We start from the raw sequence: 27,024 nt of genomic DNA, 5'->3' as shown, positions 1-27,024 counted from the left end.
TTGCAGTTTTTTTCCAAATACAACGCTGCACCAATATCAATGTAATATTGACCTTTTGCTATCACACAGTTAGATACAGGATGACTATAAGGCAAACAAATATTCCTCTTTTTTCACTTTTGTAAGTAAAGTTGATTCTTGAATGACTCTCAGTAAGTTTTAAATAGTAATTAAGCATTTGTAAATGATTTGCTAAGCAACTCAAAGTTCAAATTTTGAATGCTGAGAATGCAATATCTTTTATATCAGCCCAGGGCTGGAATCTTGGTCTTTCAGTAAGAGACCTGATTCTTTTTTACGGCATAGTAGTAATGTCATGTTTGGCTGGAGGCATTTGATCAGAAGCTAGAGAGTAGATACAAAGAAAGTAAAATTTTATTCAACTAAAATGTGAAACAGAGAAACTACATTTGGTAGATGACAATCAGAAGACTCTACTGATATGATGACTTCCGAGGAGTGATACTTCCGTTGAAACACTAATAAAATCATCAGAATTTTAAAATAAATAAGCAGTTGTAGTTCCTTATCTGTTGCTATAGCTGGGTATTTCAAACAACATAATTTGTAAATAAATGAAATGTATTTCTCATAAATGTAGAAGTTGGGAATTCCAAGAACATGCCCAGTGTGGGGGGTGGGGAAGGCCTTCTTACTGTGTCCTGATGAGGTTCAAAGGCATCATGAACAGAGAAAGCATGTGTTCCATTGAGAGTTGTCATGACCCAGCGATCACCCAAAGGGCTAACTTCTCAAATACCATTCAGAGTATGTCTGGAGCGCGTGAATCTTGCAGGGCATGTTCAAATCATAACATGGGTATAAAAATTCAACTAGAATACAAAAACAAACAAACAAACAACAACAGCAACAACAAAACACATCCAGAGAAGCAAATCTGATGGAGACCGTGAGAGGCTTGGAAAGTCCCAGTGCATGCATGCAAGGAGCACTAACTGCAGAGTTGCCTTAGATGGCTTTAGTGGAGAGTTTCTGAGGAAAGGAAACACTGAAGTTATTCATATTCTGAAATACTGACTGTAATGAGAAGACCAAAGCCTGCAGAGAAAAATAGTTCAGATTAATTAAAAAATAAAATGACAATTACACAGAACCCAGATTTCTCATCAGCATCAACAGAAGTCAGAGGCCAAAAGCACAATGCAGTTAGCGATCTACAATAAACAACTGTATTTCTCCTTTGGTAGTAAGGGCGTTAATAAATGTATGATCAGATACTTTAATTTTACTGTTTGCTAGCATGTCTGGTAAGAACAATGAATGATTCTTTAGGAGGAAGGTACCGAAGGTGGGATTGTGGCACAGCCATTGAGATGCTTTTTGGAATACCCACAGCTCATGTTGGAATGCTTGGTTTTGGTTTCTGGCTCCATTTCTCATTTCAGTTTTCTGCTCCTGAATACCCTGAGAGTAAAGCAGGTGATACTTGGGGTTCCTTCTACTCATGTAGAGGACATGAATTAAGTTCCAGGTTGCTGTTTAATCTGTCCAAATCCCAGCTGTTGCAGGCAGTTGAGGACTGAAATTCTCAGTGGGAGATATCTGTTTTTTTTTTGTCTTCCAACATAAATTTTAAAAACATGTATCATTCATATAAGCTTGTATATATTTTGAAGATGCATATAATATGCTTTCTTTGGTTTTAGCTAATACATAAATGCAAACAAAAGCTTGATGTATGTCAAGTTAAACTGACATCTTGCGATTTGACTGTTGAATGTAACCTTTGTTACTACACACACACACACACACACACACACACACAAAAGAAGAAAGTGGCAGAAATGGCAAATGTTTTATTCCTGCGATTGTATCATCAGTTTCATGAAATTAGTTCTGTATAGAATAAATAGAAAATTAATGAAAGTTTTATAAAGGAATTTATTTGAAAGAGTTATATAGAGAGAAGAATGAGAAAGAGAGAGGCAGAGAGAAAGGATCTTCCATCTGCTGGTCCATTTCCCAAATGGCAGTAAAAGCCAATGCTGAGCCGCACTGAAGCCAGGAGCCTGGGTCTCCATCCAGGTCTCTGTTTCACTTGCCTTCTCTTGCCTCCCATGCACATTAGCAGGGAGTTGGATCAGAAGAGGAGCAGCTGGTTCTGGAACACAGCTTCTATGGCATGCAAGCATTCCAGGCAACGGCTTAATAAGCTTACTTATCTATTAAGAGCACAATATTATTCAAAATTAGTAACTTAATTTGAGCAATATGTAGTTTTCTGAACTAAACCAGTGTAGAGTGAATGCATGATTTTCCTGCGCTACTTGAACATTAGCTAAAACTAACCTCTTTCCAAGAAAACAGGATAAATGCATATGTTATAAATATATTTGCCAATATATATGCAATTATAATATTTCTATCTAAAGTTAAATTTATAATATTTTCATTCAAAGTATGTGTGATGTAATTAATTACAAATATGTGTGCATAAATAAAAGGGTACAATCTAAAGTGTGTATACTTTATAAGTGAATTTTTTATCTATAAAGCAACTAAATTAGAAATTAAACTTAAAAATGATGTTGAAGTGAAAATACCAACAAACTTGTATTTCTAAAACTTACAAAACTCATTTAAAAATGTGTTTTGCATTAAAGAAATTATTACAATAGAAGTTACATAATATATAGTCATGACTGACAATGTCCAGTTGCCTTGTGGTATGTGCCCCAAAGTATTTTTACATGGAAACAAAGAGTGTTAAGTGCATTTTACAGAAAAGAATCAAAATATTCTTTAATTGGGTAGTGTTTACCTCATGTAATTTTTTTGTATTTTTTTACGTCTTATTATTATTATTATTATTATTATCATTTTATGATACAGTTCCACATTCCCTTATCCCCTCCCCAATTCCCTCCCCCCACCTAGTTCCTCTATATCATTACTAAAATATAGTTCTTCATACACAGTCATATGTCCATAATTGTGGGCATGGACAATGGCAGAGAGTCCAGAATCCTATTGTCAAGATATAGTGAACAGTTTCATTGTAAGTTCATCTTTGCCTGAAAGTAGAAATGCATACTACACTGCATCCTCACATTCCTCACATCTGGATGTTAGTCTCCATTTCACAGCTACTGTGCATCCCCTTAAATGAAAAATGGTAATACAAAATCAACAATAGAAAGAAAAATAGAAATTTACAATGCCACGAAGTTAAATGACATAATACTAGATATGACAGTCTCCATTACACAGCTACTATACATCCCCTTAAATGAAAAGCCACAAAACAAAATCAGCATCAGGGAGAAAAAAGAAATTAACAACACCATGATGTTAAATAACATGCTACTAAATGACTAATGTGTAGCTGAAGAAATGAAAATCAAGAACCTTCTTGAAGAAAATGATGCTACTGTATGATCTAGGAGTCATTGAATGATTTAATCAGAAGAAAGTGTTTTGAGGAGATGAAACTAACAGAAAACAACAAAACCCGTGGGTTTTGTTTTTTAATCCAGGCTACTAATCTGTGAGGTTTGATTAAGCTTAAACCATTTACATTCAGAGTTTAATATGTATGGATGGTACTTTGGTCCTGTCATTTTAGGAATGGGTTGTCCATTGGTTTACTCTTCTGTTGTCATTTCACTGGGATGTTCTTCCCATTTGCCTTTGGTTTTGTTTGGTGCTATTCCTCTTCTCTGTCAAGAGAACATCTTGAAGTATCATTTGTAGAGCAGGTTTGGAAGAGGCAAATTCTTTCAACTTTTCTTGACTGTGGAAGAATTTTATTTCATTTTCAAAGACAAAAGAAAGCTTTGCTGGATATGTTATCCTAGGCTGACAATTTTTTTCTTTTAGAATCTGAAATATATCCCTCCATTCTCTTCTTGCCTGTAGAGTTTCCTGTGAGAGATCTCCTGTGAGTTTAATTGGCATTCCTTTATATGTCAATTGATTTTTTTCACGTGCACATTTAAGGATCTTTTCCTTATGTTCAATTGAAGAGAGCTTGATGATCATGTGTGTTGGTGAAGATCGCTTTTGATCAATCCTGTTGGGAGTTCTGTGCCCCTCCTGTTTGTTGTTTCCCAATTCTTTCTCTAGATTAGGGAAATTTTCCTTTATTATTTCATTAAATACATTTGCAAACTCAGCTTCTCTTTCTGCACCTTCTGCAAATCCTGTAACTCTTATATTTGGCCTCTTAATAGTGTCTTTCAATTCTTGAATACTTTTTTTGGCCTGATCCTGCTCTGCTTCCAGCTTTTTGTTTGCTTCCCCCTGATGACAGGAAATACCTGCCAATTCTGAGATTCTTTCTTCTAATTGGTTCATTCTGCTTTGGAGACTCTCCATTGTAGTTTTAGTTTGCTGTACTGTGTTCTTAATTTCTGATATATCAGCCTTGATTTGCTTTATTGCTTCCTTAAATTCTTTGAACTCTTGTATGTGCTTCTCAATGTTGATCAGAAGCTTTAAAATGAGTTTTATGAATTCTGTATGCCCCATTTTCTCGATGCCTTGCTCAGTTAACTCTGAGGTTGGCATAGTTTTTTGCTCCTTTGCAAGGGAGTTTTTGGTAATATTCATTGTGCCATTGTCTTTTCTTTTGCTCTTGTTCATTGCACTTCGGGTTAGCAGAGTCTTCTCGTTGGGGCAGGTTTCTAACCTGTGTCACCCACAGGTCTACAGTGTGATTTTACTTATTGCAGTTGGTACACAACTCTTTGCTTGCAGCAAATTGTGCTACTCCCTCCAGCGAGTTCCAGGTCTGGCTTCTTATGTTAGATTTCTACCGTAGTCTCCAAAGCCCCAGGTTCTGGCTCACTACTCTCCACCTCCTTTGATACCATGCTGAGGCTGCACCGTTGTCTCTGCAACCTTTCTCCCACTTTCAGTTGGAGCAGGACCCAGGATTAGGGACACTCCAGGTGTCCTATCTAGTTAGGTGGTTGGTGGTGCTGATCTTGCTGGAACCTGTTGGACATTAGGTCTGGGTGCCACATGGACCTATTTTGACCGGTAAGATGCCACAGTCGGTATTATTTTCCTGTGGGACCAGTGCAATCCGCAGAACTCAGTGCGTTCTCAGGAGCTCAGCACATGCACAGTTCACTGTTGTCCCTGCAGTCCTAAAGCTATTGCCACAGTGTACAAAATGGTGCCTGAGTTACCACTACTAGAGTTCTTGATCTGCTGGCAGTCAGGTCTGAGGGCTACCCAGACCTGTCTTGGGTGGTACTGTAGAATGCCACGTTGCTGCAGTTCACTGAGTCAGAAATGAGTTCACCCCCAGCTCAGCGTATGCTCAGTCCTTTCCCTTGCCTTTGCCTCCTTATGCAAAATGGTGCCCAATTCAGCTCTAGGGGGCTGACTGGGCTGTGAAATCCACCCTGTTCTTGCACTGCCCGTCTGGGATCTAATGCTCTGTCTCTGCTCCTGGTCAAATCAACCGGACCAGCAGGACAAACAGTTCTTTGTCTGGGTTTACCTCCCAAGCTACCAGTGAAAGTCCCTTCCCATCTGGTTGCTGGTGGAGTTCTGGCTGCAGGTGCAATTCGTATTGCCACTCTGAATGCCGCTGGAGTATCAGTCACTGCAACACCACAGCATTGTTTTTGCTGCTTTCCCGTGTCTGTCAGTCTCCAGGTACCCCTCTGCTGTTGTTCTGTCCTCTCCTGTTTCCTGGAATATGTCCTCTCTACTTCATCCTGATTAAATTTTTTTCCGTCCGTTTAAACATGTCCTTATCCTATTCTACCATCTTGATTCTCTACCTCATGTAATTTGTAAAACAGAAATTAGGAAAAAGATGAAAATAATAATAAAAATAGTGAGCTAATTCATAAAAGCAAAAAAATGAAAAATGAAAGGGTTTGCTAAATAATTTTATAGTATATTATATAAAAATAATAAATTGAGTTGTGTCTGTTTTCTAAGTATTATTCTCATATTATTTGATTAATGTAGTTGTATGTGACATTAACTCAGTTGTTAATGATTACTGTTGTTTCCAGAGAATCTTTAATTGCAGAAGAAGCTGATAGGATAAAAGATAATTAGTCTAGTCTACCTGCCATCGTCACTTCGTGTTCTCTGTCTGCTATCTTCTTGTTTCCAATAGATGTAACTATTTGTCTTCTGCTTTTTCTAGTGTTTGATGTCAGCATTGAATACATAGTTATATTATTAATATTTAGGCAGTGTTTCAGTGGTAAAGGATTTGGTACTGAACAAAATAGAAATAAAGACAACTAAGAAAACAAATATGATTGCAAGTACTGAGAAAGGGAGTGTGAGACAATAAAATGGAATCTCATGGCTAGGAAATCTGGTAGATACCTGAGCAGTCAGGAGGTTTAATTGAGGAAGTGCACTGTAAAATGAGTCATGGAAAGTGTTCATGAACTGTATAGCAAAGTGTGGAAGGAGATAATATTCAAGGAATGGTAAATAACGTGGGCAAATCTTAATGAGAAGATTGTGTTTGCATTGGTTGATTTGTACCTTCATATGATTTTGGATGAGTAAGACTTCTCATAACTGAAATACAACATATTTTCAAGACACTTGTGGTTGGTTTAAATCACTTAATATTGCAGCCTCAAATCCCAAATATAACATGTAGTATAATAAGATTATGGAGTATTATGTAATAATAACTGCGTATGAATTAGTTTCTTTGCAATGAAATGCATAATTATACTTAACTTTCAAAAACAGTTAGGATTGGGCTTGGCAGCGTGGCCTAGTGGCTAAGGTCCTCGCCTTGATCCCATATGGCCGCTGGTTCTAATCCCGGCAGCTCCACTTCCTCTCTATCTCTCCTCTCTCAGTATATCTGACTTTGTAATAAAAATAAAATAAATCTTTTAAAAAAAAAACCAGTTAGGATTAGTTATATGAGTGTTAATTTCCCCAGAGAGCACCTTAGAGATCGTGTTATCATCTTTGTTTGGCTCATCCAGTTTCATGATAAATTTCTGACAGTTATTAATCTTTTAATTTGATGGTTGTTATCTAGAGAGGAGAAGCACCTACCAAAATTACAGATGAGTGTGTATGAGTGTGCATTTTACTCTCTGACTCAGTTGTCAGTTTTTCCTCTTTTCTAGGTAGATTTTGTTTCTCGTCTGCCCTTAAAGAATGATTTGTAAAATTATACCCTGCACAAACATATTGCGGTGTAGTAATATCCCTGTTTTTGAGACCTATGAACCCTTCCTTTCCCAATGGGCTTTTTGTTAACTTGAGAGCCTAAGTTTATATCCTTATCTATAAGCTAGAGGTTATGTAAAAAGACTTTCTAAATTGAAGTGCAACTTGAGTCAAACAAAATACTCTGATCTCAAAATCCACAAAATTTATCTGAATAGTGTCCATTTTTTAAAAATGAAACTAAACACACTATTTAAGAATGAGTTTTCAGGTTTTTTTAAAGAGTTACATTGTTTTAGAATTACAAAGAAGGAAGAGGACACAAAAGATTGTGGCAAGAGACGAGAGAGAATAAGAATGAGAAAATATCTTTCATTCTCTAGCATACTCCCCAAATGGCCACTGTGACCACGGTTTGGCCAGACCAAAGCCAGGAGCTTGAAACTCTATGTGTCTTTAAAAATGTTCAGAAGTTAGCTTCTAGAATAAATCAAGTAGTAGTTGCCAAATATAAACCTCCTATGAGATGCATAGATTGCAACCTTTTTTTTTTTTTTTTACAGCGCATCCTTTAGTGTATATGTTTTGGAAATTGTATGAATATTTTGCTTGCCATGATTTCCCTAGAGTTTACTTTTGCTGTTGCTTGGTTAATTTGCCAATCAGAATAATTGAGAAAGAATTATAGCCTCCAAGCATTGATGTTTATTTTCATTATATGCTATTTTAGAAAGTGAGAAAGATTAAGGTAAAAGAGTTACCATCAAATTAGAATTGGTCAGTGTCTTTGCCTTTGCAATGTTATGTCCTGATTCATTTATAGTGCTCTATATAATGATTAGAAAATTATACTGTTTCTGTCTTTAGATTGAGATAAGGCTTCGGGTAAAATCCCATGGCTCCTCTTTGCATCTCAATCTTCCCATTTTAAAAATCAGGATAATCTCTCCCTTGCCTCCAAGTAATGGGAAAATTATGACGAAAATGGTAGTGAAGTCAATTTGGAGTGATGAAATAAATTGCTGACTGTTCCAGTTGAGTGAATGGTCAGAAATCACAGTGTGATTATGCAAGGAAGTTTATTTTAATATGCTTCTCTCAAAGAATATTGGCTTATAAATAGCTGTGTTCCATTATCGGTAAGGTGGAACTATTTCCCTTGGTTATGTTCACTCATTTGTTGAAGTTCTATTGCTGGAGTTAGGAAGTTTGAATTCCATAAAATCTAGTTGAGTGCCTACCATGTTGAAGAGCTCCGCTGTGCCCTAGTAGTATGGATTGGGAAGAAAAACTGAGGAATTCATAGAGTGTTGAAAGTAAGTGAGCATTAGCATGTAAGAAGGAAAGAATCAGTGATAAGTTCTTGATATGTGGACATACGTTAGTGCAATAAATGTGTAGTAAACCCCCAGCCAGCTCTTTTGGGCCTAATTCTAGCACTGTAGTACTTTTCCAATGTTTTCTATAATCTAATGCTCCATTTTTTCTAAACGTTTATTAAGTATTTTTCTAACATTTTTTCTAAATGTTTATTAAATATTACTGTCAAAATGTAGAACAGTTCAAATGCTACCATATTTCTATATAACCAAGTACATAAAAGGGTATAAATATAATGCAATAAAATATCTACAATGAAAGAATAAAACTCCATTCATAGATGACATTGTTGATATAGAAGATCTTGAAGAGCCATTCTTAAAAAAGTCTTCCTGGAGCTAATAAATGATCGTAAGAGTATACATTTCAATAATGGAAAGTTAAACATATAACCATTAAAAGGACTACGATACTGAATGTGGGGGGAAACTGGGAAGTGAAAGTGGGGAGAAAATGGGACAAGAAAGGGACCAATCCCCTGTTCCTGCAAAACCGTATCATGAAAAATAATAAACAGAAAATAATGCCAAAAACAAAAGATAAATGAGTATAGGATATAAGAATAATACAAGATCCTAAACCCTTTTCTACGTATCATTTTAAAATCAGATCTCAAAACTAAACATATTCTAATGATTATATTATCCTCAGAAAATCAATATTTAGATATAAATCTAGCATAATAACGGGCTCTAGGAGGAGCCAAAAAAGCAAAGAGCTAAATAAATGGAACCATATTCCCTGTTCCAGTTGGGAAATCTGTGATCCGTGTGTCGATTCTTCCCATTTTGAAGGGTAACGATTTATATTATCTATTGGAAAGGCAGCATATCACAAGGAGAAAGTGAGACGGTAAGTTAGAGATGTTCAATCTGTTGGTTCTTTTATCAAATGGCTGTAGTGTTTGGGACAGCCAGATGCCTGGAATCTGTCCCACGTAGGTGCCAGGATTCCAAATACTTGGTCCATCTTCCGCTGCTTTCCCAGATGTCTTAGTGAGGAGCTGGAGCATAACCAGGGCTTGAGCTGGCTCTCTGGTGGGGGATGCTGGGTCATCGATGGGGCAGAGGCTGGACTCAACCCCAGCCATTCTGATACTGAATTCCTAGGCCCCAAGTTGGGATATAATCAACAGTGTCACAACAAACACCCTAAGGTCAGTCCTTCTGTTGGTGGTTAGATAAAATTGTGGAAATTAAGCATTATGCTGATATATTTTTCCGATTCTTCATGAATAATTTTTAATTTGTAGACTTGAAATTTTTGCATCTTTATCAACATGAAGAGGGTAGATTTTATGCATTCTATATGTACAGTTCTATACGTACAGTTCTATACGTACAGTTCTATACGTACAGTTCTATACGTACAGTTCTGCTTCCCTTATTCCCTGCCCCCCATCATTACCATTCCCTCCCTTCCCTCTCTTCAACACTATTTGCATAGTCATAATTCATTCTCTATGCAGATGTTTCATTATTCACTAATCATAATATTAAACAAGTAAAATGTAAAAAGACCACCAGCCCACATTTCCTCTGGAGTATAAACATAGCCCCTAAATGACAATAGTATCTGAAAGTGAGCACGTCATTTCTATACTTCTGTGTGTTCTGTGTTAAGTGCCACGTATCAGAGAAAACTTATGATATTTATTTTTTTGAGCCTGGTTTATTTCACTTAGCTTCATGGGTTCCAGTTGCATCCATTTTGTTGCAAGGGCAGGATTTCATTTTTCTTTGTTGCCAAGTATTATTCCATAATGTATATTTACCACATTTTCTTTGTTGGTGCACATCTGATTGATTCTCTATCTTAGCTATTGTGATTTAAGCTGCTTGAAATAGGGGAGTACAAATCACTCTCTAATGTACCGAATACATTTCATTGGGTAAATTCCCAGTAGTGGGATGGCTGTGTGATAAGGTAAATCTATTTTCTGGTATGTGAGCAACCTCCATAATGTCTTGCATTACTAGTTTACATTTCCACTAAGCGTGAACAGAGTGCCTTTTCCTATAAATCCTCTCCAGCATTTATTGTTTGTTTTTATTATTATTATTATTATTATTATTATTATTATTACTGAGTGATAATTATTCTTACTGGGGTAAGGCGGTACCTCCTTGTGATTGTTAGTTGCAATTCATTGTTGGCTAATGATCTTGAGCATTTTTTCATGTTTCTGTTGGCCATTTGTATTTTATTTTTGAAAAATAGTCTACTAATGTCCTTAGCCTGTTTCTTAATTTGATTAATTGTTTGGTTTTTTTGTTTGTTTGTTTCTTGATTTTTCTTTATCTCTTAGTAGAAATGCTTTCAACTTTTCCCCATTCCATACGATCCTGATTGTGGGTTTTTTATGTGTGCCTTGGTTGTGTTGAGAAATGTTCCTTCTGTAGCCAGTTTATTTATGACTTCCATTATGAAAGAATGTTGTGTTTTTTCAGATGCTTTCTCTGTATTTATTGAGATAATCATAATTTTTGTTGTTAATGTGATGCATTACATTTATTGATTTGTGTATGTTGAATCATCCCTGATTACTAGCGGTGAAACCCACTTTGTGATGTAGTGTTGGATTTGATTACCTGGCACTTTGTTGAGGATTTTTGTCACTGTTCATCAGGGATAGTGGGCAGTACTTCTTTTTCTTTGTTGTATCATTTTCTTCTTTTGAAATTAAGGTGATGCTGGCTTCATAGAAGGAGCTTGGGAGGATTGCCTCCATGCCAATGGTTTTAAATTGCTTAAGCAGAATTAGAATTAGTCTTTCTTGAAAAGCTAGGCTTAACACAGCAGTGAAACCATCAGGTCCTTGGCTTTTCTTTGTTGGGAGGGACTTTATTAGTGATTCCATATTTGTTATAGTTATTTCCTCTATAGCTTACAGAAGCTGCCACCCTCTCCCACAATGGCACATAGCACTTCAAAGATCTGTGCAGTCTCTGGTGGTAGCACAGAACTCTGCAGTGATCCACTTGGGACAAACAGGTTCTTTTAGCCTCTGCTTTCAAGCATGTTGAAAGCCCAGAGATCCAGCTACATGGTGCACATTATCATGAAGTCACAGAATTCTTGCAGTCCATGTACAAGACACCTACAGGCACATGTGCCAGGGTTCTGCTCAGCCCTGTAGATAGATGAGCAGAGGCATTCCCAGTTCCGCTGACCTATGAATGTTCTGCCTTCGCAGCTTGTGCCGTGGTACCAGTAATAGAGTGAGAGTAGTGTGTGTGTGCACACCTCACAGTCCTACACAGGTGCATGATTTTCTGCCATCTCAATAGACTAAACTAAAAAATCAGTGGAGAATGAGGATTTATCCCCTTGATATATCACCTAGTTGCATGTGCCCAGTGCCAGCACACACTACAACTGCTGTAACTTTTTCTGATCTTAAGGTGGTACACCATCTCCTGGCTGTTCTGTGTGTCCCTGCTGGTGGGGTACAGTGGTGGGAGAAAAGAAGTGGGTTATTTATTTTTAATGATTTCTCGGTTTCCTTTCCCTGCTATGTCTCCAGGCCGAACACAGAATTGTGTGGTCTGTAAGAATGCATGCCAGGCAGTGTTAGCAGTGATTTTGTCTGCTGTGGTCTGCTCTCACCTTGCTCTTGCCTTTGGAGCTGGCATCTCCTTCTCCCAGCCCGATGTCCCCATTTGCTTCTACGTTATTACACTGTGCTTCTCCGGGGAACCATAGAACTTCCACTGCTAATTCTCTCTAGTTTTCTTCTAGGAATGCATTTCATTCACTTTTTTTTTCTAAATTGCCCCTTTTCAAAATCAGTACACCTTTTCTCTGTTATCTTAGAGTTCTCCAGTTTAATTTTAAATTTAATTGTAATTTAAATGTAACAACCAATTGTTCCTGGCAGTTTGGCTTGTATATATAATGTAGTAGAATATTGTAAGTGTATTTGTAATATTTATGTAGTATGTTTAATACTAAATATTTCTTGATGCACTGTTTAAGGCATGTAATGAATTTCTTGTGAAAGTCAACTGTAGAAATTTGAAGTTTTGGATTTGGAGTCAAGCAGTTGTAGGATAAAATTCCTCAGTTTGTAAACTTGGTCACAGGTTTTTTCATGTAAGAAATGATCACGATAATTTTACATTTGAAGACTAAATGGTAGGAATTTAACATAAAACTTGGCATTATGTATGTTTTCAGTGAATATTAAATTTCTTAATGTAAATAAATATGTCCTCGGTGTACTTTCTGTGCTTTTAAAAATATTTGAATCACTGTCTTGGGATGTGGCTTAGCCAGTTTGTTGCACTATTACGTATTTTTGGAAGTTGAATCTTCAGCTCAGAAAGTTAAATTGCGGAAATGTGGGTAGAGAGCTAAAAATTGCTTAAAAGAAAAATGAAGTCTTCCTCACCTAAAGATGTAAATTACTGTGAATTATTTTTGTTATGTTATGAGACTAGGAAACTTTATTGCAAGAAAATATGTAAGAAAACATCCCCATTTTGATATTATAATTAATGAGACCAAAATGTCTTTTAAGTATGATTTATTTTTAGCTTTTATTGTGTTTATATCTGAAGATAAATTATTCTAAAAAGAATGAACAATATGCTGCTTATTACATAAATATGAAACACCTCAAGAAATATTTAAAACATGGTTTAGTGTTTCTTATTTTAATTTACCTCCTTCCATAAAATGCTAACCTCAGATGTATAAAAAGCATATAGTATATAAAGTATTTGCCTACCCATGCCTTCTTATTCCTCCACGGTGTCTCACACAGAATGTTTGTGATTCTAGTTTGACTTCCTGGTGGATTTACCCTTACCCCATTTTGTCAGAATTAAGCTATATCCATAGAAGTATATTTTGTATGTGTGGGATTATCCATCTGTTGAAAAAGAACTATTGATTTACAGAGGTAGAGAGCAGCTTCTTTTCTTCAAGTCTTTATTAAAGAAGAAAATGCAACTTTTTTTTTCCCACCAAGTTTGGGGTTGTAATGTGAGTATCTGTGGTTATAAAACAAAGTAGGTATGACATGATAGCTATAGTAAGTTTATATGAGCTCTTGTGTACTTAGTAATTTTTTCTAGTTCTAAATATGACAGTTGTGGTGATTGTTAAGTATATAATCATAAGAATTATATTAAAGGTGGATGTGGAAAATACTAAACACATTGCTTCCTATGTATCTCAGTTTCCCATAAGTTTGTTCTTGAGGATTTTTAGTAAATTATGTGTATTTGAAAAGTAGAATTATAGAGAGAGGATTGGGAGGGGAAGAGCGATTGAATGAGTGAGAAAGAGAGTAGGAAACTTTGAGAGAGAATCTTCTATTGCTGGTTTGCTTCCCAAGTATCTACAGTAGTTGGAACTGGGTGGGGTTTCCTAAAGGAGAGGCAAGACCCAAGTACTTGGGCCCATCTCCTGCTGCTTTCTCTGTAGTATTAACAGCGAAATGGTAGAGCAGTGGAACTCAAACCAGTGTGTACACGATAATGTTTGAGCTGCTGGAGATGCTTTACCTACTGTGCCAGGATGCCAACTCCCTCTGAAAGTTATTTATACATATTGTGGCATATTTTAGGAATTCTAATTTCTGTGGTAATATAAATGTTCTGTTAGCCATTAGCTACACCTAACTGTTAAACACTGGACATGTGGTAATATTACTGCACTAGTTATTTTGTAAAAATTCCCACGTGGCTGGTTTCTCTGATGTTGGAGACTGTGTGAGTTTAGACAGCCTGTTTACAGAATTTGAATGTCAGCTAATGTAGAAGTAACATTGCCGCCTGACCTCAAGCCTTTTCTAAAATAACTGTAAATATATTTGTGTAATATCCCCAGCATTCATCATGAGATAATCCCTTTTTGATTTTATTTATTATTATTTTCCATGATTCAGTTTCATAGATATAGGGGCTCATTCCTCCCTACCTCCCAATTTTTCCCTCCTACCATTTTGGCCCCTATTAACACAGCAGTATAGTCCTTCGCTACAACCTTAACTTTCTGCTTCTGAACTGTTTCATGGTATTGTAGATATGAGCAAAGATAGGACACCTAGTATCCTCCTGCAACGTCATATTTAACTATTTTACTGGGAAATATTCTGAAATTCACTTATGCTTTGAAGAGGCAATGAGATGGGAATGTTAATGTTATGTTCAACAGCACATACCAGGAAAAAGATGCAAGTCAGAACTCAGTTGTGAACAGTCTGGTTTCAACATCAGCCCCTTAATTTATATCTTTTGTGCTCAAATTTATGAGAACGTTGTATAAATATACGTTATATCAGAAATACCACCATGGTTGATCCAAACCACAATTTTTAAAAAAGGAAGATGGAAATCCAGTGTAACCAAGAAATTATAAAAACGAAAATTAGGCAAAGAAATATCAATTATTCCGTTGTTGTTTTGAGCAGGATAGTGCAGTGAATATGTTTAACAATTTATAATCTGTGGAGGGTTAGGTTGTATGGATTAGGGCGAGGTTGCATTATGGTGTATGTTTATGATGCTTTACAGTTTGTAAAGTGTGTTTGATTTCCTCCCAACCCCGTGAGAGCCTCCTAGTCTTTTGAGTGCCAGTATGGACTCAATAGATGTAATATTAGAGATTCAGTATTTTTCACTGGTAGCTTTAAAAAAGAATACTTAAGAGCATCATTCAGCTTATTCATATTGCATTTTATTAGAGCACTACTACTTGTATTCCATTAGCTAGAATTTGTGTCCAGATATATTTCATATCTAAAATCTTTATATGATTCTGCTAAGTATGTACTTTAATTATCAATGAAAAACATATGAAATGTGACTTGGAAATATGATAGATTTTGTGTTTCTATGAACAATGGGGTGAAATAATTTATTAAAATAATAATAAAATTATTTACTATCTGTGCACATTGCTTTGAATTAAATAAAAATAAAAATCTTCCTAAATTTGAAACTGATAAGAAAATTGCACTATTTATATAGTACATGGAAGGGGTATCAGAAATTCACAATTTGTAAAACTTTAAATTGTAGCTATGGATTTCTAGAATCTTAGTTTTGGTTTGCTCTGCCCATCTGAGGGGATTCTTGTCGTGTTTCTCTTCTCTTTCCCCCATGTCTCTGTCCTCAGGCTTCACTGACTTCTGTGTATCTTCTACAGTTTATGACCTATCTGTTTTCCAGGCTTTGTCAAAGGCAGTTTTTCTAATCTCTCTTCAAGCATACTGATTTTTATACAAACTGCTGTATAATAACACTTGTTTATTTTTTGTCTTTTTAAAAAATTAATATATTTCAAATAATAGAGAAAAGTCTAAATAGGATTTCAATGAGAATACGTAAAATATTTTTCATATTTACATGCTTAGGCACTTACATACTGTTTTTTAAAGTAGAGGAGGGTATACTAATATAAAACATTGCAGAACTCATGACAAAGATAAAATGTTATTAAGTAAGGGGCAGAATTCAGTTAAGATAGCATTAATAAATATGTATATATACCAAGCAGCATGGCATCTATGCATTTTCTAATATATATATATATATATACTTCCTCGTGTAAGAGAAAACAAGTGGAATTTTTCCTTCTGTATCCACTTATTTCACGTGCCGTGTTTCCTGTTTCCATCCATTTTATTTGTAAATCTACTACCTGCCGCACCACATTACTGCCACCCTTCCTTTCCAAAATGGTGTCCTTCTGGTTCTATAAGATTTTCGTATTTCTCTTGCTGTTTGGTCCGAGCTGTGATTCTCTTAAGGATTCTTCAGTTGCTCCTCTCTCCTGGAAAATGTCAGTTTGCTTTCAGGGGTAAAGAGATGCCTATGCCATTAGCTTGCTTCTTGTTCTATTTCCTCTAAGATCTTATCCTTTTCAAATCCGACTGGCTTCATTAACTTTCTGATATTTTAACCAGATTTTTACATTTTACGCATCAAAAGTGAATATATCCTAAGCAGAAATAGATTTCTAGAAATTATTTATTAGTGTCTGCAGTGTCAGGAGCTAACTGTTGATAGTATATTGGTAATTTGTTTACATAAGATGCTTTTTCAGACTCAAGATTCTAATGTTCATATGAGTGAGATTCACATTTTTCAGGTTTGATATTGTTTACGGTGTTTTTCTATATTCTTGAGAAACAGTAGCTTTTATTTCTACTTGCTAGTTCTTGACTTAAACTACCTAATGGAGTTTCAAACCTGTGATTGAAATGAATTCAAAATATGCTATTGTAAATATTTTTTAAAGACAAAAAAAGAAAGAAAGGTGGAGGAAGGTTGACATGAAAACAATACTGGGAAACAGGTTGGTGAGAGAAAATCTGAAAAATATACAAAGGATACTCTAAGAGCTAAAACAGTGTGCACATATCTTGGCCCAGAGAAGGGAGCCAGCAGGTGAGTTAGAATGCTTCCTAGAGGAACTGTGACATTGTGGATGAATTTCAAAGATGGGAAGGCAGTTTCAAGTCCTCACTGACTTAACACAATGCAACTTCTAAGCATACTTAGTAATACTGAAAGGAAGTTGTTTAATGGATTTAAAATGTGGAAGATATGCTTAGAATGTAAAAGTTCATTGATGTTTTTAACCATAGTAATTGATTTCTCCATAGGTCTTCAAAGCAATGAATATCCCACAGATCAGAAATCCTTCCCTGCCTCCCCCAGAAAGAATGTCGGAAGCTTATTCTGCAAAGATTGCTCTTTTTGGTGCAGGACCTGCAAGTATAAGTTGTGCTTCTTTTCTGGCTCGATTAGGATACTCCGACATCACCATATTTGAGAAACAAGACTATGTTGGTGGTTTAAGGTAATGCATGTTTTTGTTCTGTATTTTAATTTTTGTTGCCAGAAATCATGGGGTGAATGTGATTGGTGTGTGGTGATACAGGAAATTCTGGATCACATGTGGTACTTACTTTGTTTTTTCCAAACCCTGAAATTTTATTACGTTATTCACTTAAAATTTTATAGTTGGCTTTAAGCAATATTTATTTAAAATGCCCTCTGCGTAGTTTTAAGAATACAAGGTCAGTATCCACAGAATACTTGTTCATTATAGGAGCAATTGTAAAAAATTGTGTCGTTCCTATGAATCCATAACACACGTGGCTGAATCAGGTCGGAGATACTAGAGAAGAGGAAGAGCGAGGCATGCAGTCTGTTGGACTTTGCTGTGCTTGGATATGTGGATGTCATTCTGCTCACCTCTTTCGAGTCTACAGTCTCTTGTGTTTGATTACATTTTCCAGAGTCTACTAGATATGTTTATTTAAACATATATTTCTTCCTGATTATACAATTAGTACCTTATCAGTAATCAATATTAATTGCATAATTATTTTATTCCCCTGAAGATTCTTACACTGATATGGGAAATTTCTCTTTATGTTAGTGATTTCCAGACGTTTGTACCAAGCATAACAAATGAAGTTTACTTTATGTAAAATAAATATATTCTTGCACTAAATATACATTCAATTTATTCTTTCTTAAATATACTATCTTGAAAGATTGTGTATTATAAAATACAAACATATGAAAAACATGTTTGTCTTTAAGCATTGAAATTTTTAAAGCTACGGGACTATATTTTTGAATGATGGATTTATCACAGCTAAACATACACAGAAAATAGTCAGTTTATGACTAAAATTTGTTATGCTAGCAAAAATATTTGGGTCACCTCTAAAGTATCTTTGTAGATGTATACATTTTAATCCTGGTTAATTGACTTTAAAAACCCAAGAAAATATAAAATTATTAATGGCATGTTTTGCTATGTTTATCAATATACATATTGACATATAACTTGTTCGTTACATTAACCTAATTGAATTGTCAGATATGTCATAGATTATGAAACCCTTTGCACAGAATATGAAGTAAAAATCATCCAAGTGTCAAAAAATAGTTATTTTTTTATGCTAGTGTTTCTCCAATATTATTTTTAGCGCATTATGCAAATTGTATAATTTTTTTCATATATAATTTTGCTAAAAGGATTTATACTGTTTTTTAAAATAGCATCTTATGAGAGCTTTACTAATTAGGAAAAACATAATGTACCAACACAGATGTGTAGCCATCATAACGTGGTCTACTAACAGCATGTGTGTAAACATCATACAATTTTTTTAAATTATGCCTATCAGATTATGTGAGCTAATTTTAAAAACAGGAACTGTATTTTGTACACTAGGTAAAATAGGAAATATCTCTCTGTTCCTTAAAATAAAACTAGCCTTTTTTGTGAATTTTTGCTAAATTTGATAGAAGATTATGGTAGGTGGCATTTCTGTCCTTTTCTTTCTTATCTAAATGTAGTGGAGAATTTCTAATTCACATAAAATAAGCACTAAACTTGTTTTAAATTTATTTTATTTTTTATATTTTCTTTTTTCAATTAAAAAAATTAAGATTTATTTATTTTTATTGGAAAGTCAGATAGATATACAAGGAAGAGGAGAGATGGAGAGTAAGATCTTCCATCCAAGCCGATCTGAAGCCAGGAGCCAAGAGCTTGTTCTGTGTCTCCCTTGTGGGTGCAGGGATTAGAACCGGTGCCCATATGGGGTCCCAACAAGTGCAAGGTGAGGACTTTAGCCGCTAGGCTACCACACTGGGTCCTATTTTTTAGATTTTCTAAGGGGACACATTCTTGTGCATTCATGACCCATTATATCTTTAGAAAGGTTTTTTTTTTTCTCTTTTCCTTTACTTTCAAATCTTGCCCATGCCTAGAAACAATATGAAGTATTCTATCAGGCTTATGTTTATTGTTCCTTTGTAGAGGCATTCTGTGTCACTGATCAGGATTATAAAAACTGAAACTTGAATTTAAGCAGGCTTGCATCCACCAAACTTTCTCGTTCATTTTTCTCAGCTATGGATGCTTCTCATTCTCTTGTATCTTTAAAATGGCTAAAAAAAGAATAATTTAGCTTTATATTTGAAATCAGTTTTTTGAGGAGATGTTGTCAAGTTTTACATTTCTCCTCCCTGCGTCCAAACAGGATCTTTTTTGCCTGGTGAATTAGTATCACAGCTACATTTTAAAAAGCGGTAGATTTGGTGTAAGACATCTAATTTTATTTAACATTATTGCTTATTGTTTTTTAAAGATGTATTTATTTTTACTTGAAAGCTAGATTTTACAGAGTGAGGGAGAGAGATGAGAGAAAAAGTGAGAGTGTGAGAGAGAGAGGGGGAAAGAGCGCGAGGGAGAGCACTTCCACTTCCTGGTGCATTCCGCAATAACTGCAGTTGCTGGAACTGAGCTGATCCACAGCTAGGAGCCCAGAGATTTTTCTCAGTCTCTCATGTGGATGCAGAGTCCCAAGTGCTTGGGCCTTCTTCTGCTTTCCCAGGCCTTTAGCAGGGAGCTGGATGGGAAGCAGAGTAGTCTCAGTGTCCACCAGTACCCAGTGGGATGCTGACACTAACAGGCAGTAGATTAGCTTGCAATGCCACCATATCAGCACCAATTGATTGTTTTTAATGCTGAAAAAGTTTATGAAACATTGGATGGTTTGCTCTCCTTCAAATGTGACTTCCTTTTTTTGTGGATTTTTGTGATTTTAAAGGTGTTGGAGGAGCTTGATATTCTGATAATCAGGATAGAGTAGTGTTAAAGCATCCTTATTATTTTTTTTAAGATTTATTTACTTTTATTTGTAAGTCAGATTTACAGAGAAAAGGAGAGACACACAGAGAGAAATCATCCATATGGTGGTTCACTACCAAAATGGCACAATGAGTGAGCCTTGAAATGCTCTAAAATCAAGAGTGAGGAGCTTCTTCCAGAGGACACCTTCAGCTTCTTTTTTTTTTTTTTTTAAAGATTTATTTATTTTATTTTCATTACAAAGTCAGATATACTGAGAGGAGGAGAGACATAGAGGAAGTGGAGCTACCGGGATCAGAACCAGCAGCCATATGGGATCAAGGCGAGGACCTTAGCCACTAGGCCACGCTGCCAAGCCCACCTTCAGCTTCTTTTCCAGGGTATAAGCAGAGAACTGGATCAGAAGTGAACCAGCTGGGACAGGAACCAGTGCTCATATGGGATGCTTGTGCTGCAGGAAGAGGATTAACTTACTAGGCCACCTTGCCCGTTCTGTGTTAAAGGATACTACATATCCGCCATACCCTTATGCACTTCATGATTATTATTTTTATGATGAATATACATGAGTTAAAAATACTTTGTTGGGCCCGGCGGCGTGGCCTAGCGGCTAAAGTCCTCGCCTTGAGGGCCCCGGGATCCCATATGGGTGCCGGTTCTAATCCCGGCAGCTCCACTTCCCATCCAGCTCCCTGCTTGTGGCCTGGGAAAGCAGTGGAGGACGGCCCAATGCATTGGGACCCTGCACCCGCGTGGGAGACCTGGAAGAGGTTCCTGGTTCCCGGCTTCGGATCGGCGCGCATCGGCCCGTTGCGGCTCACTTGGGGAGTGAATCATTGGACGGAAGATCTTCCACTCTGTCTCTCCTCCTCTGTGTATATCTGGCTGTAATAAAATGAATAAATCTTTAAAAAAAAAATACTTTGTTACTTGGAGAGTTAGGAATAATACTGTCCTTTATTCTTCTTGATATTCTAGTGTTTTCATTATTTTTATTTCATTTCATATTGAGTGATAAGGAATAATGGTATCTGAAACAGGTGGGCACTTCAGCCTGTTAATGGAAAATGGAATTAAAATTTGATGCTTAGTTGTTTAGATGCCAGGATGAATTTGGAATTATGATTTGTTTATAATTTTTCTAAGAACTTTCTAAAATTATTACTTATTGTTGTAATATGAAATATTTGACTATATGCATGGTATAATGCAAATGTGAATTCTAATTTACTCTCATGGATTCACTTTGCTTTTAATTTGTTATCTGGGGTTCAGCGTTGTGTATGTTAAGCTTCTACCTTGGATGGCAGTGTCACATATGAGTGCTGTTTTGAGTCCTGACTGCTCCAGTTCCAGTCCATCTCTGTTAATTTGCCTGGCAAAATGGTAGCAAATGACACAATAGAGAGGAAAGCAGAGAAGGAGAGTGGGAAGAAGAGAAAGGGAGAGGTTGGGAAAGAAGGAGAGTAGGGAAGAGAGAGTTTCAGAATGTTCCTTTGCGGGATCCACTCCCCAAATGTCTACAACAGCTGGGGCTGCGCCAGACTGAAGCCAGGAGCCTGCAACTCCATCTGGGTCTCCATATGGGTACAGGGATCCGAGCACTTAGACCAATTTCTGCTGCTTTCCCATGTGTGTTACAGGCAGCTGGATTGAAAGCAGAGCTCCACTATGAGGTGCTGTCACTGAAGGCAGTGGTTTAAGCTGCTGTGCCACATCATAGGCCCAATTAAAGCTCTGTTTTTAGAAGTATATCACAAAGCCAATTCGTAAAATATGTGTTTGCTTGTAGAGATGTAAGCAAGAAAAATGACTGTTTAGTCTTAAACGTATTTTATTGCATACCAAAGATGTATCAAATTTAATTTGCTGATCTTCCAGTCTTTATGATAACATTATTTTCAATATGAATTACTCAGTAATGAGTGATCATAATCTTAATTCAGTCTTGTTAAAATTAAAAATATAATATATACTGTCACTATGTTAAATCTTAAGCACCATAAAAAATTTGTATGATCGCTCAGTGACAAAATTGAGGCAATTTATATTACTATATTCACTATCATTTTTTGAATGCCAATTCAACTGGTCAAATATCAGAATGTATCATTTCATGGAGGTTGCACCACCTATTACCCATGGGAAGATGGAATAAGGAATGACTGTAACTCATTCAGTGTGTGCTGATGGCCAGTGTTTACAGGGAATTTTCTATCCACATCCCATTAGAGTATAATGTGAAAGAAGCAGTCAGAAAAAATAATTCATTTCGATCATTCCTCAGAATTGAGTGTTATTGTTTCTTTGGGACAACGAGACCTAGTTCATAATGTCATTGACATTGTTTAAAATTATGAGACCTAGAAAGGAAAGAACATGAATCCTTTAGGTAGATTTTAGGATTGCAGTTGAATCAACTAAAAGCAATGCTCCATCCTTCCTAGTGTTTGCAACTGGGCTTGGGATCTAGTGAAGCAATTGGGCGAAGGTGAAATTTGGAACTTGAACAGCTCATTACAGGACCAGTGTTGAGGGAGGAGGAACAAGTTTAGTTTTCAGCTTGATCACTTTAGGGTGCCTTATTCCAACCTGGTAGAAATTAAGATCTATAATTTATATCCAAGGAGAGAAATGTGGGAATTATTTTATTACGACAGTTAGGGGTCCAAGGTGTTTTACCAGCTTGATCATCTCATCACATTTCAAACATTCCTGCTTGCACTTGATATTTTACCCTTGTCATGTCCTGCAGTACATGTGGATCTAACTCCCATCTGTTTGCTGACCTCTTATATTAGTGAATATAAATATGATATATTGGAATAATCAGTAATCACTTTCCCACCCTCTGCTCACTTTGATGTGACTAAAACTAACCAACTGTTTTCACTAGCTCACATGGAACTTATGTCCCCTAGGGCAACCTGGAAAATGTGTTTCTGTCAAGGTTTTATTCATTTTATTCATATAATGACTTTTAACAATCGCTTTGCTAAATGATACCTGGAGCAGTTTCAGGGCAATAATGCTTGTTAGCAGACCTGCTCAGCAGAAGTTTTGTGTATGTTGAACTTCAGTGTTCAGGGTTGCATTGCCATGGAATGGCAGACTCTTTCCTCCTGGCATGTCTTTCTTCCTGGTTGATGGAGTGTGTTCTCTTACCTTGTTTCTGGGAGCAAAGAAGTTGCTTCTGCCTTTTGTAAGCTTCATGTGTCAGAGTTACTTCTTAATTGGGAGACACTGTCCTGCACTTGCAGCATTTCCCCATTGTATTTCATATGTTTCTTAGATGTAGCCATAGGAATCCCAGAGTAATGAACAACCTCACAGTGTGTTTTGATATGTTTAAGATAGATAATCACTGTGATATAATTGGTTGGTTTTGGTTTAGAATTCTTCATTGCTGGCACATTGTTTTAGCGTCCCATTGAGATATTTGAGGACATGACTCAGATGCCAGTTTTAGTTCCAGAAACTGTAAATATGTGGACTTGGTGCTTTTCTGCTGAACTTCGTGCCTATGAAGGTTCTGCTGCTGTGTACAGTCTACAACGCCTAGAAATCTCTTTGGTTAGCTTGTGAAAGCAAAGCTTTCTGTGTTGTCCAGAGTGATCTGAAGGCCTGTGAGATAGAATGGCCGTGATTCACAAGTCAGTCTTACATTTGACCTAGGCTCAGATTTATTGTTATGTGATATATATTTCTGAGTGAATAGAAAGATAATTTAGTCTGAGGCCTTAATTTCATACTGTTATAACATTGAGTTTTTATAACATTTTGTGAGTGCTGCTTCCTGATTGTTTGATATGTATAAATTAATTAAATAATCAAGTTCTTAAGTCTTACCAAAAATTGCATAGTTCCTTTGGAGTGTCTTATATTATATGATTCAGAAGAATCTTCTTCAGCAGCTGCTACTTTTCAAGTTCGTTCTGTACACATAGATATGTCATTCACTACATGTACTAATTCTTACTACGATTATCTGTGTGTCTTTGCTCACAAGAAAAAGAGCTTAATAAAAGTAAAAATTTAAGAAAAATTTTTGTCAAATCACTATGATTAATGCTGCATCTTACTCTGTGTGTGTCTGTTACTTGAACAGAGGAATGAAAAAATACTTTTATCTTTTTATCATTTGAAGCATTGAAATTGAGCTTTCTTTGCACGCTTTTATAATTATAAAATAATTGTACTACAAGTATTATGTTTCTTTTAAATGCAGACAGTGACCATGATATTAAAAATGTATGTTTTTGGTGACTGTGTCCTTTGAACACACTGCTTGCTGTCATAGACATCTTGTTTATTGTAAAAATGTTTTATAGAGCCTATAGAACCTATTCCATGTGGTTTTGAACAGCATGGTAATGCAGAGTTTCACACTGATATTTGAAGAAGGTGCAAGTGTATTTCCAAAATGTACATATATACGGGTATGCATATTTTCCTCTATGTAGTTTCAAATAATTTTAAGATGCATATCAGAAATCATAGAATGGGTATTAACTAAACAGTTTATTGACTTAGAAATATTGGAATTTCTGTTGCCCAATTTTATCTATGTTATTTCTCGTTGTTTTTAATTTCTTTTCATATCCCTTTCTGCTCTTGCTTTAGTCCATGTAATGTTTTACCATGCTGATCTGAAAAATGAGGGTGTGTATCATACAAATTTTTAATGCACCTAGAAGAGATAGTTACTTTGATAAAACTGATTAGAAACAGAAATTTTTTTCATTACTCTTCCCACTGGTGATTCTTTTTCTTTTTTTTGTAGTGCCTCTGAAATCCCTCAGTTCCGGCTGCCATATGATGTGGTGAATTTTGAGATTGAGCTCATGAAGGACCTCGGTGTAAAGGTATATGAAAAACATAACGCTTCTGTGTGTATTGCTCAAAAAACAAGTAAGCTCTGTACTCAAGCTTCACAGCAAATGTCATGCATCTTAGCGGAGAACAATTAAAAGCTACAGCAGGCAGAAGCAGGAAGATGCTTTCCCTTGCTTAGGGCATTTGTCTGTCTACTGTCTGAATGCCACTAGCTTGGAAAAGGGCAATCAATAGTTCTCATCTGGCACGCCTGCATGTGATTAATTGTCTGTAAGAAACAAATTCCTAAATTGCTTTAGGGGTTCAGTGCAGCTAATAGAAGGATTTGGTTTCTTAATTCACGTTTTGTCATGCAAGTTGTGTGTACTATGAAACATTAGTATTTCACAATTTGAAACACAATTTGTAGCAAAGGTTTGTTTTATTTATTGTATGCATCATGTCATAATGTGGATATGTTAATGCTTCCTTAGCACAAGTACTAAATCAGAGAGGTATAAAGCAACAGCGAATTTTTCATTGTTAAACAAAATAAAAACTGCAGTTCTTTTAAATATGGGTAAAAGGTGATGTGTTATACTTTCAAGATATAGCTCTGAATGTTTCTAGTTTTTGGTAGTAAGACTACTGGATTTTTACTTCACACCTGAACTTATTGTAATTTTTGCTTCAAAAATATTAATTTTCCATAATTTATAAAACAGTAATATACCGTGATTCATGTAGAAACACTGTAAGGAAATGTACAGTGTATTTTCAAAAGTGCTTAAAATGCTTTAGCATATGAATCTATCAGTAAAATTTAAAACCAATCAGTAAGAAGGAAACCACATGAATTGCAGTCTACACATTTGTACTTCTTGTTACATTTTATTTGACAGTGGATGATGAAATGAATCCACATAACACTAAAGAAAACAGTCTAATTGTAAAAACACAGCATAGTTGTAAATGACTTTATGAAACTTCGATGTCCAAATTACAATATTCAACATAGATAATTTGGGGATGGTTGAAAAGTTATTCAAATGTCTTGCATTTTCAGTTTAATTATTACATAATTAAATAAGGAAATAATTATTTCCTGAAGTTTCAAACTAAAATGTTTGGTGCCTTTCCCAATTACGGCTTAATCCAAAATCACCTGAAGCCTGAACTTAAGTTACCATATCTCAACTGTATTCAATTTTCACAAGACCAACTATATTGTATAGCTTAAAGCATACCCATCACTCATATTTAAAAACTCACCAGAACATAATAGATAATGTATTGAGCACAAAATATATACATTTTCAAGAGTGGTATAGTTGCCTAGTTGATAACGTTCTTGCCTTGCATGTGCCGGGATCCCATATGGGTACCAATTCATATCCTAGCTCCTCCACTTACCATCCAGCTCCCTACTTGTGGCCTGGGAAAGCAGTAGAGAACAGCCCAATGTCTTTGGTGTCTGCACTGACATGGGAGACCCAGAAGAGGCTCCTGGCTACTGACTTCTGATCGGCTCAGCTCTGGCTGTTGTGGCCACATAGGGAGTGAATCTTCGAATGGATGATCTTTCTCTCTGTCTTTTCTTTTTATCTATAAACCTAACTTTCCAGTAAAAATAAATAAATCTTTTAAATATACATATAGATTTTTGGCTGCAGTGATGCTACTTCCTAATTTTGCAGTGAAATAGCTGTGGGGAAAAGGTACTCAGTTTCCCTTGTCTTGGTCAGTACCTGTTAGTAACAAACGTATACCAGTATGATTATGTAAAATTAATATGTTTACATATGTGTAGATTATCTTTGGAAAGCGTAAGAATTTGGTAGCACAGGATGCTTTGGAGGAAAATATAGAGTGAATTTATCACCATTTTGTCCATTTGAATTTTAAGACGCTGAACTTATTTTTGAAGAAAAAGTAGAAAGTAGATTAAAGAGAAAGTTGACAGCATTGTCATTCCCAATCTCTGGTTGTTTCAATTAAGGTGCAAAGGAGACAGAATATTCAAATTTGCTATATAAATAGGAAATTGAATATACA

The 27,024-nt window shown here is 35.8% G+C and overlaps 1 protein-coding gene across 1 annotated transcript in view; it reads left to right on the top strand.

Moving 5' to 3' along the window:
• The window catches only part of DPYD (dihydropyrimidine dehydrogenase), an 873,733-nt gene that overhangs the window by 230,254 nt on the left and 616,455 nt on the right, over positions 1-27,024 (top strand). Inside the window, exons 6-7 of the mRNA XM_004582023.3 lie at positions 17,141-17,337; positions 24,938-25,019. Coding sequence (XP_004582080.3) covers positions 17,141-17,337; positions 24,938-25,019 — 279 coding nt within the window. The remainder of the gene's footprint in view (positions 1-17,140; positions 17,338-24,937; positions 25,020-27,024) is intronic.

This window comes from Ochotona princeps, chromosome 2 (genome assembly GCF_030435755.1).
Source record: "Ochotona princeps isolate mOchPri1 chromosome 2, mOchPri1.hap1, whole genome shotgun sequence".
NCBI classification, from domain to species: Eukaryota; Metazoa; Chordata; class Mammalia; order Lagomorpha; family Ochotonidae; genus Ochotona; species Ochotona princeps.
This window is presented reverse-complemented; position numbering and strand designations above follow the sequence as displayed.